This window comes from Furipterus horrens, unplaced genomic scaffold (genome assembly GCF_987537825.1).
Source record: "Furipterus horrens unplaced genomic scaffold, mFurHor1.1.pri manual_scaffold_1, whole genome shotgun sequence".
NCBI classification, from domain to species: Eukaryota; Metazoa; Chordata; class Mammalia; order Chiroptera; family Furipteridae; genus Furipterus; species Furipterus horrens.
In genome coordinates, this window is record NW_028327171.1 from 53,877,025 (window position 1) to 53,889,082 (window position 12,058).

A 12,058-nucleotide genomic window follows, 5' to 3' on the forward strand; every position below is an offset into this window, starting at 1 on the left:
CCCTTTATTTTCACTGTTTATCATCTGTCTTCCCAATTAGTCTGAAATTCAGTGATGGCAAAGACTATGTCCAATTGGTAATCACTGCATCCTCAGAGCCTACTATAGTATCTGTTACATTGTAGAAAAAGAAGAAATACCATTTTACATAAATGAATTTGATACCTCTGAGATAAGTACAAATACAAACACATTTTTATTTCTTAAGAAATGAATGTGTGTGTATACATACAAAACACATGGGCTTGCTTGATATATTAGTGCTTAATGGAAATCTTTTTTGGTTTAATTTTGTCAAGAGTCACCTGAAGTACTCACCTTCATTTACTCTGCAAACTGAAACTCTGACAGTACTGTGAGTTGCCACCATATCATGCAACATAATATATTGCTGAAATTAAAAAAAAATTATTTTTCAGAAGTAGCTAATATAAACCCGCTCTTCAAGATATTAAAAAGCAAGAATGCTATAAAATAAGGTAAGTTAATACAATAAATGCTTATAACTCTGCCTATAAAAATGTTAAGACTGAAAGATTCAAATTATTACTCAATGTTTTAGCTAACTTCAAAATAAGAAACACCTTATCCCTAAAAACAGTAGAACCAGTAATCCAGTCTGTGATAAGATCCCTATGAACTCTAAGAAGTCAAGTAATAATCTGACTTGTAGAAACATGTTTTCCCCTACTTCAAAAAAAAAGGACATATTCATACAACCAGAAGAAAAACTGCACTGAGTATTACTTTGCACCAAGTACTATTCTATACACCTTACAAAATACAAATACAGTTATAAAATCCATAATAAACTGGACTTACCTTTTTAATGGAATATAGGGAGCTTAGAATTGATACTACAGACATAATCACAATGGCTAGAGCATAGTAATAGTATTCATCAGTGCACCACAGTATCACACTGAAAAGCTGGAATATGTAAAATGGGTTGAGAACCTAAAAAAAAGAGAAGAAAAGGTTTTTTAAGTCAAAATGAATGAGATAGTTAATACCCATACACATTTTCCACCTTTTCATTTAAGAAGTAACCGACCAGATACGGGATAAGTTCTATGGTACCCTACAGCAATATGGACTACACAAAGAGGAGGACAAGACATTAGCATAGTACTTTTTTGAAAACCATTAAGTTACGAGAATTTGGCTAAATGAGCTTGATTTAAATTATTCACATACTTTTGATTCACATCAAACCGAGAAACAGTTAAAAGGTGTGAATTTAGCTGTTCTTCATTCTGCTTTAGCAATAAAGTACATTTATTTAACAATAAATACTAAGCTACTAAAAGATAAAAAATTTTTAATCAACTGGAACAAAATGGTTACTTTTTATGAACTCTAAATATAATTTACTTTTAAGTCAAAGGTTCACTGCAGCCCAAAGGGAAGACAAACATAAGATAATAAGTTACACTGTTTTGCTTTCACTAAAGAAGTAACTAAAGATTTAAACCTGAACGAAAAGAGATACAGGAGCCCTGCAATAGACTCCATTTATCCAAATTTCATAGTATTTTATCAATTTCATTAATATTACCCCAACTTCTTAAAATTAACGCTTCCATACTTTTCAAGGCACCTCACATACATAGTCCCATTTTACTTTCAAATTCAATGAGATAATCAGAAAGGATTTACTCCATATTTATAGATAAGGGAACACCAAAAAGATTTTTCTGATGATCAAAGCTAGTTACTAAAGGAACTATATTACAAACCAGGCTTTCTAATTCCTAATAACTTTGCTATGTTCTAAAGCAACATTATATGACCACTCTCAGGAACTGATGGAAAACAATGTTATTTCTACTAAAAGTATTCACCCAACACAGCTAACTTGATCTTTAGCAAAAAAAAAAAAAAAAAAAAAATTCAAAAGACAAACTGGTGAGCCTGCCTCTGCTAGGCAATAGTCCTTACTCTCTTCCTTCACGTGCACCACCTTTATTCATACCTCTTCTACAGCACTTACAACTGAACAGTCACTACAATAACTATAGACATGTTTCCCTCTCAGGCTTAAGTGCAAATTCAATATAATCATCAGGTCATGTTTTCTATTCTAAACTTCTGGTATAATATCTATTTCCCAATAATGTACCACAAAATGCCATGTGAAAATAAAACACAATAAATTGTTTAAAAATCAGAGAACAAAAAAGGCAGGTATAGCCCTGGCTGGCTTGCGTCAGTGGATTGAGTGACAGCTTACAAACCAAAAGGTCGCTGGTTCGATTCCCAGTCAGGGCGCATGCCTGGGTTTGGGGCCAGGGCCCCAGTTGGGGGTGTGTGAGAGGCAACGGATCCTGTATCTCTCGCACATCAATGTTTCTCTCCCTCTTCCTCCTTCCCTTCCCCTCTCTCTAAAAATAAATAAATGAAATCTTTTTTAAAAAAGGACAAGAGATATACCTATAAGATTAGAGCAAGATTTAGACTTCCTTGGGGTAAAAAGGAAAAGAAAAGGAAAAAAATTCTACAGATAAGAAAAAAAAAAAAAAAAAAAGAGAGAGGCAAGTAGAAAAGTAAGTCATATGCCAAATTATTTCTCTACAAGTGTTATTGTCCAAGTAAAACCAAAAAACAACAAAAAAGAAAACAACAAATATTAAGTTAGAAAACAGAAAACTAAGAATGTCTTATTACTTAAATCATGGCTCTTTACAAATTGACAAATCTATTGATCACAAATGTTGAGACATGTACAACAGTCTTACCTCCTTAATTAGAAGCTTAAAAACAGAAGGCACTTTCACAGAAATTTCATTTACTCCATAAAGCAGTTTTCTATGACAAGAAAATATAATAATAGCATTACATTATATTACATAATAATATAATTTTGGGAAGGCACTTCTTTACATAAGGCTCAAAAGACAGACTATTCCTAAATCTGGAACTTAAACATTCATGTTTCCAAATACTTGTCTTCTACAATTCAAATTCTCTACCTATAGTATTTAAATCAAAATAGTCAATACTGGATAACAACTAAACTGTTATCATTTTGTTTCATTCATCTCATACCTTTCCCACTAGTCTATAACCTTTCCCACTTAGTCTATAATAATTGTGTCAGCGAAGACTTTCTTTCCCATTTTGAACAGAATAGGTCTCGACAATTTTGAATTGCAATTAATTTTTGCATTAGACTAAATAAATAAATTTGAGGGGGTCCTATACTACTTTTCTAAAAAGAATATTGTACTAAGAATGTTTATTTCAAAACACTGTACATTTGACTTTAAAAAATACTTAAGAAAAGTTGCTTAAATCCTTCTAACTTAAATTCCTTAGAATAGTACTTTTATTGTATGATAGTAATTCTTGTCTTCTAAGAAATGTAAGTTTAAACAAATGAATTTTTTAATATTCTAACACTGAAAAAAACATGCTGCAAAAGTATAAGGAAATTTTAATTTAATTTGAAAATGGCATTTATTTTTAAAATATGCAATACACTGATCTATTTTTATACTTTAGCAGAGAATAACACAATTTAAAAAGATTTTAGCTCCCAATTTACAAATTTTCACTGTGGTAAATTTGAGCTCATGCTTATAATTCCCAATATATATCAATAAAATCTAAGATGCTATCAATTATAAGATATACCCATTATTTTATGTACCATCAAGAAAGATAAAGGATGACAGACACTCCATCCTTTTAGATGTTAAAATGTGGGAAAATGTGCACCTTAGAATTGATGAAATATGGTATATTTTCAGGGATATCAACTTTAAAATGTCAGCTTCAACATTTTTTTAATTCTTAAACAGAGAGACAACCTTAACCAAGTAAAATATGAATAAGTTGTCAACAACTATGTCTATAATATTTAAATAACTGTTAATATGTACAACTATATGGTGAAAGGGTGAACTGTATATACTACTGTATTTAGAATTTTGATAATAGATCTGACTTTAGTTGGATAAAAATTACCTGTAGGCATGCATCCCCTTTGTCAGTCCTGCACTATGCTTTTCATAAATTGACGTACAAGAAACACCTTCATCCAGTCCCCTAAATAAATCCAAAGTTTTTACTTTAAACAAAGTTTAAAATATCCAAATGTTTTAATGCCTTATTTTTCTATATTCCTGATTTTAAAGTGTGACTTCCTTACAAGTAGAAATCCTTAACAAAAACTGAGATAATGAATGAGAATTTTTAAATCTCAAATTCCTAAGATAGGCAATAATGAAAGGTCTGAGCTTCAAATGTGGCCACTAAGTTATACAATGTATCTATCACATAAGATGGCTCTAAAGTTTATATACTAGTGTTATTATCCTTTAAGGCTGTGTGCCAAAGCTATAACAGCTAATAATTAAACTAATAAAATTAAAGGAACAGTATGACCAGCTTGAGAATTCCAAATTAAAGATGAAAACATGTTTTACTTTTTATTTACATTTACATTTTCCCTTCTTCAATTTTCTAAAGCTTCACACTAAGAAATCCTATTCATTTACTTTCTTTCCACAAAAGCATCAACCCAAATCCTTCCCTGATCTAATATATATACAGTACAGAATTTATATGAGTCACAGGCAATGTCTAAAATCTGTAACAATTCTAACTGGGATTCAAATAACCTATCAACTTTCCCCCGCAAAATGCCTTTGGTTGGCAAAGGCTGTACAGCAATATGTTTGACATCTTTCCCCTCTGAAGTTTATGACTTCTCCAAAGGCAGCAGGGATCAGCTCCAAGTCAATTTTTTAAAAACCCAAATGGCAGCTCATTGGCAGTATTCTTTAAGGCAATGGTTCTTAATTAGGAATGAGCTTTAGAAGTAGGCATGTGGAAATGCTCTGATCCATTCCAGAATATTCCAATTCTTTAGTGTTAAGGGAAAAAAATCCAGGCAAGAATATTTTAAATGTTCATGAAGTGATTTTCTTAGTCTTGCTAATATCAAGAATTCCTTTAGCACTCTCAAGCAATGATAGTTGAGTATTTATAATAATCACTTTAACAAAAGCAATAAAAATATAGTCATAATTTAGTACTTATATAACTTGAAGCCTCCACAAAAATAAATCTTAAGAGATTGCTCCAATTTGCCCTACCCAAGGTTTAACACATTTGACAATGTCCCATCTTTATTCACATATTAAAGTTAAATTTTTCTTAGTCTATTTCTTCATTCCTCCAGTACAAGTGGATGGAACTGTGAGCAAACTGGTAGGTGATAGTTCAAACAGGTCTACGCAAAGTTCACTATGAGATGAATCCTCAAAAAGAAAAGAACACACTCAGTGGGTTTTAGGATCATACTGCTTCTAACTTTTACATAAATTTTGCCAAGATACAAGTTGTAAGTGAGATTTATTCTAAAATGGTTAATCACTTTCAAATAACACTGGGAGTTAGTCAATAAAAACCTCTTCAATTTTATGGAACACTAGAATGAATTCTTTTCTATCTAGAACATTTTAATATACTCATAATATAACCCAAACAGAAGAAAATTACTTACTTTAAGAAATCAAAATTGTGAAGGGTATCATTCCAGAAATATTTTACACTATGGTGGGTGAAATAACGAATCTGTAGAACACACATAAATGTTACATCAAAAGGCACTATCATCACTTGTTATCAATTAAGTTTATTGCCACAAATCTATCATATAACAACATATTTAAATTAGTGATCACATGTAACATGTAATCTTTTTTTTTAGTATTACCTACCCCGTTATAATATAGTGATAAATGGGTATGTTATATGTATATAAATTTAGCTCAAAAATAACTGCAAGCACAGAATTATAGACTATCCATGACAGTACAAACTGGAACAATCCTGATTTTAAAAAACTTTGAAACTAAGACCATAATACCTGCTCTGATTCCATCTGTGAATATTTGCTTATCTCATGTCTGTTCTCTTCAGCCAGATTTTCAGTTAAAAGAACAGCATGGCCATTTGAAACCATATTAGCCATAGGTTTTATATTTGAAAATGGATGAGTTTTCAGAGAAAGCAAGCGAATTTTTGCACAAAACCACATTCTGAATTCATCCTTAGGAGAGAAAAAGGTAGAGTCAATTATGCATAGTATATAAATGCCTATATTTTTCATTTCCATTCTTTACATATTATTTACTCATCTCTCTAACTGAGAAAGCATCACTTCCTACTCACTCAATGTTAAACCATTTCATAGATGCATAAATTCAAATGTGAAGTGTTTCCATTGTTTACCATTTAAATGGCATACTTCACTAACACAATATCCCATAAAATTTCATGAGTAGTTTCTTAATTTACTCATCAACATACTAAGAATAGATATTAAAGTTTCGTATAAAATGCTTCGAGGCGTGAAATACTCAAAGTCATGAAAAGCAGGGACCTACAGCCAAGATTGCTCTACCCAGCAAAGATCATTTAGAATCGATGGGCAGATAAAGAGCTTCCCAGACAATAAATAACTAAATGAGTTCATCATCACCAAACCATTATTCTATGAAGGTACTTATTTCAGAAAAAAAAAAGATTAAAACTATGAACAATAAAATGGCAATAAATACATATCTGTCAGCAATTGAATCTAAAAACTAAGCAAAGAAGAAAAGAGACAGAATCATGGATACAAAGCGTTTTGATGGTTGCCAGATGGGAGGGGAGTGTGGGGGAATGGGTGAAGAGATGAAGGGATTAAGTACAAATAGGTAGTTACAGAATAGCCATGGGGATGTAAAGTACAGTATAGAAAATGGAGTAGCCAAGAACTTACACGCATGATCCATGGGCAAGGGAATTGCCTGAGGGAGTGGGAGGTGCTGGGTGGAAGGCGACAAAGGGGTAAAAATTGGGACAACTATAATAGCAACTATCAATAAAATATAATTTAAAACAAGAAAAAATGCTTCCAATGAGAATAACACACACACACACACACACACACACACACACACACACGATGCAGCAGCATCACATAGCAGAGGCAGATGGTCCAGTGAGGGAGACATCTAAGATATAGTCCTAACTGTCCAGTGACCTTGGCACAGAGGCATCGAATCTCAGTGCATCAAGAGCTTAAAAAGAGGGGGTGGATTCGATCATCTTTACGATTCCTTATACTCTAATGGCTCTGATAATACAGTATTCCCTCACTTACCTTGGGTATTATGTTCTAGACTCCCCTGCAATAGGTGAAAATCCGCGAAGTAGGAACCTTACATTTATTTTAGTATTTATATATATTTTACGGCTTTATAAACCCTTCCCATGCACTTATAAACTGTTCCGAGTCCCTTATTAACCTTTTCCACACTTTTATAAACACTACTTATGTTCTTAAACATATTCTACTCTTAAACCTACGTAACTTTAACAACATACATATACAGTATTGCAAAATCCCGCGATATAGAGAAAAATCAACGATAAATAATTAAATATAATATTTTCAAAAATCCCGCAATTCAGTGAGGCCACGATAAGTGAACCGCGATACAGAGAAGGACTACTGTATTCACTTCAAACACAGATGCTTTAGAAATACTGGGATTAATATTACTCATATCATTTTAGCAATGACGTTCTCTTCATATATTATTTCAAAGTACACACACACAGACTCCTCAAACAACCAGGTACAAGTAAACAAACAACCAGGTAAGAGTAAACACACAGACTTACAGTAGTCCTCAGCAGCACCACTTCACAGTCTTTAACTGAAGCTCTAATACAGGTCGCCTTCACTCGCCACTCGGGCATCCAATAGAGGAGGAGAAGGAGAAAGCCACCAGTGCAAACCACTCCTAGAGAAACTATGGCAAGCTTCCAGCGGCACAAATTATAGCCATAAATCTCCTGCATGGACACAGTAATCATGAGTAATCATCAAATCATATAAGAGAGAAATTCTAAAATTTTTTTTTTTGGTTTTCCAGATGGATGTTACTATCTAGTCAGATAAACTGCAAGTATTTTCCCAAACCATAATTTATCTTTAAAGCTCATTCTCAAAGGTGTAATTTTACGTAGCTAAATCTGTTAATATTTCCATGTTATGGTTTTACAATTGATATTATTCTTAGTAACCTAACACTTTCTCACTGACATTGGATATTCATATTTAGTATACTTTCTTACAACTTTTATATTTCCATTTTTACACTTATCTTTTGAATTATTCCAGAACTTATCTTGTTATAAGGTAGGGGTTGTTCTCTAAATAAACTTTTAATTTTGGAATATTTTTCAATTTGCAGAAAAGTTACAAAAATATTAAAGAGTTCCTGTACACCCTTTGTCAAGTTCCCCCTAATGTTAACATCTTGGTACATTTGTCAAAATCAAAGAGATTAACACTGTACATTATGAAGTAAACCTAATCTTTATCGGTATTTCACCAGTTTTTTCACTTATTGCTATTACAGGATATAGTTCAGAATACGATGTTGCATTTAGATGAGATAGGTTTTAACTTTATTTTCCCCCCCGAATTATTAATTACTTGTCCCAATACCACTGTGACTGATCAAACTGACCTCCCAACTCAAATTATTTCCATTGTTTTAGTTATCTGCCCTCCAAACCTAATGAGGGTTGCCAAATTTAGCAACTGAAAATGCCAACAGCCTAGTTAAATTCAAATTTCAGATTTTAAAACATAATTTTTTGTTGCCCTCTGCAATATTTGAAACATGTGGACATGCTTATATTAAAAATATACTCCTTAATTATCTAAAATTCACATTTAACATTAAACAGCATGTCTTATACTAAATTACCTGACAACCCTGTCTCCACTCTCACACACACAAAAAAGAGAAGTTCTTTTTTAAGTATATTTTATTGTGTTGTTACAGTAGTTCCAATTTTTTCCCCTTTGCTCCCTTCTACCCAGTACCCTTCTTCCTTCCATCAATCCCACCCCCTAGTTCATGTCCATGGTCATGCATATAAGTTCTTAGGCTTCACCCTTTCGTATATTATTCTTAACTTTCCCCTGTCTATTTTGTACCAACCAATTATGTTTCTTAATCCCTGCACCATTTTCCCATTTCTCCCCTTCCCCCCTCCCAGCTGATAACTCTCCATATGATCCCCATACTTATGATTCTGTTCCTATTCTGGTTTGCTTAGTTGGATTTTGTTTCTATTTTTTAGATTCAGATGATAATAGTTGTGAGTTTGTTGGCATTTTAGTGTTCATAGTTTTGATGTTCATTTTCTTAAATAAGTCACTTTCACATTTCATATAATAATGGCTTGGTGATAATGAACTCCTTTAGCTTTACCTTGTCTGGGAAGCACTTCAACTGCCTTTCCATTCTAAATGATAGCTTTGCTGGATAGAGTAATCTTAGTTGTAGGTCCTTACTTTTCATCTCATTGAATACTTCTTGCCAGTCCCTTCTTGCCTGCAAAGTGTCTTTTGAGAAATCAGTTGATAGTCTTATAGGCACCCCTTTGTAGGTAACTCTCTGCTTTTCTCTTGCTTCTTTTAAGATTCTCTCTTTATCTTTAACCTTTGGTGTTTTGATCATGATGTGTCTTGGTGTGGTCCTCTTTGGGTATAGCTTGTTTGGGACTCTCTGTGCTTCCCGGACTTGTATGTCTATTTCTTTCACCAAATTTGGGAAATTTTCCTTCATTATTTTTTTCACATAATTTTTCAATTTCTTGCTCTTCTTCTCTTTCTGGCACCCCCATGATTCGGATGTTGGCACGTTTAAAGTTGTCCCAGAGGTTCCAAAGCCTCTCCTCATTTTTTTCAATTCTTGTTTCCTCATTCTGTACTAGTTGACTGTTTTTTTCTTATGTTTCAAATGACTGATTTGAAACCTGGTTTTCTTCCCTTGGTCATTGGTTTTGTGTGCATTTTCCTTCGTTTTACTTAGCATAGCCTTCACTTCTTCTCTTATGCGTCTGCCGTACTCAAGCATATCTGTTAAGCCTGTGAGCATCTTTATCACCAGTGTTTTGAACTCTGCATCTGTAGGTTGGCTATCTACTCATCACTTAGTTCTCCCACTGGAATCTTGATCCGTTCCCTCTTTTGGGCCATACTTCTCTGTCTCCTCATCTTGACAGGCTCCTGTGTTTTCTTGCCTTTGTGTCTTAGGTAGAGCTGTCGCTCCTGTTATGTTGTAAGGGGTAGAGCCTGGAGCCTTAGGTATTTGTCAGTACAGGGAGACCTGTTTCAGCACATTGTGGTGCTGTATGTGGGGGAGGGATCTGAGAGGGAACAATGCCGCTTGCCTAGCACTCGCCCCTTTTCCAGGCACTTCTCCCACTTCCTGTATGGGACTGGCACCTCTCTAGCTGTTGCCCTGGCTGTTGTTCCCAGAGTGGGTGGGTCTGTGGATGTTCTAGGACCGTGGGGGCCCTTTAAACAAGTAGACTCTACTGAGAGACTGGCAGTTTCTGCCTCCACCCCAATCCCCACTGGTTTGCACAGTCAGAAGTAATGAGGCTTGATTTTCCCCGGTGCTGGGACTGTGGGCTGCACGGTCTGGTGAGGAGCTGGGAACACTCCCCAGGTGGCCCTCCCAACTTTTTAAAACGTGTTCTGCCGGCCTGCCGTTGCAACCGCCACCACTGTCACCGCTGCCACCGCCATACTTTGTCCCCTCTGCCCTGGCTCCGCCCCTCCTACCTATCTGGATGAGTATTTCTTCTTTATGTCTTTGTCTGTTGGACTTACATGTAGTTTGATTTTCTGGAACTTCTGGTTGTTTCTAGTTTTGAGGTACATAGTTGTAGAGTCCTTCTTAGTTGTGGAATGAGATGCAGCGTGTCTGCCTACACCTCCATCTTGGCCAGAAGTCGAGAAGTTGTTTTTTATTAAGCTGATTTTAAATGTTTTTATAAATCAAAATTAGGAATCTTGTATTTGGGATTATATATAAGCATTAGCTAACATAATTTCTTTAAAAAAAAAAAGATTTTACTTTTTCATCTTTAGAGAGAAAGGTAGGAAGGGAGAAAGGAAGGGAGAGAAACATCCAAGTGTGGCTGCCTCTCATGCACCCCCAACTGGGGACCTGGCTCACAACCCAGACATGTGCCCTGACTGGAAATTGAACTCGCAGCCTTTTGGTTCACAGGCCGGCACTACTCAATTAACCTAGCCACACCAGCCAGGGCAACTAACATAAATTCTTAAATTACCAAATGAAAAAACATACTTCTTTCCTCTAAGTTTTAACAGTTCACAAGTAAAATGAATTATTCTAAGACAACAAACAGAAATGTTATGGGACTAATGGGGGAAAAAGTGGGACAACTGTAATAGAAAAACAATAAATAAAGTTAAAAAAAAAAGTCACATAATCCCAATTCAAAAACACAGTCAGGATGAGAAAAATCACATTGACTTAGCTGTTTTTTGTTTTTTTTATTGTACTTCTCTATTTGTCTAGAATAGTAAGTTGTAGAGATAAATTCTTTGAAGTTTTAAGTAAATTATAAATACTGTTTACCATTTCATCTTCTTGACCCTGGTTTATAGTCTTCCTTTCTTCTTTGTCCATATCTACAGTGATTTGAAAGGTCTTGTACTTCAGAACAGTTGTAGGCAACTGAGAGATGAAAGGAACAAATGTCAGGGAATTATTATTTTAGTAGACTATATAACTTCATATTTTTACATCTCTTGTTGTGATACATGTATCAAAGTTTAACTGGTATTTAAGTAATTGCTAAAGTGCTAGCTGGTTCTAATCACATTTTCAGTGGTGTGCCAGTTCTTAAACTTGCATTACTCACTATCACAAAACTTGGCATATTCCGTTAATTAATTTATACTAGCAATAGCCTTGCTACAGAACAATTTAAATTCTGGAAGAAACTATTTACGACAAAATCTTTCTTTTACATTTCCCAGATGCAGAGAAGTAACCTAGTTGTGCTATAAAAGTGCTTCACACACCTCAATTTATTGCTTGAAGAAGTAAAGCATTAGCAGGGAAACCACCCCAAAACCTCTCAGGGATTAAATGATCATTCAACAAATATTGATTAAGCATCTATTATATGAATAACATCCCTGGCCATAAGT

The 12,058-nt window shown here is 34.3% G+C and overlaps 1 protein-coding gene across 4 annotated transcripts in view; it reads right to left on the minus strand.

The window, feature by feature from the left end:
• Positions 1-12,058, minus strand: part of ATP13A3 (ATPase 13A3) — an 86,768-nt gene that overhangs the window by 53,640 nt on the left and 21,070 nt on the right. For all 4 annotated transcript variants that reach the window (XM_090275530.1, XM_090275513.1, XM_090275521.1 and 1 more), the window contains exons 3-10: positions 11,481-11,579; positions 7,687-7,860; positions 5,879-6,061; positions 5,513-5,583; positions 3,970-4,050; positions 2,739-2,808; positions 823-957; positions 319-391 (exon numbers count right to left, since the gene is read on the minus strand). In XM_090275530.1, coding sequence (XP_090131656.1) covers positions 319-391; positions 823-957; positions 2,739-2,808; positions 3,970-4,050; positions 5,513-5,583; positions 5,879-6,061; positions 7,687-7,860; positions 11,481-11,531 — 838 coding nt within the window. In that variant the 5' untranslated portion in view covers positions 11,532-11,579. The remainder of the gene's footprint in view (positions 1-318; positions 392-822; positions 958-2,738; positions 2,809-3,969; positions 4,051-5,512; positions 5,584-5,878; positions 6,062-7,686; positions 7,861-11,480; positions 11,580-12,058) is intronic.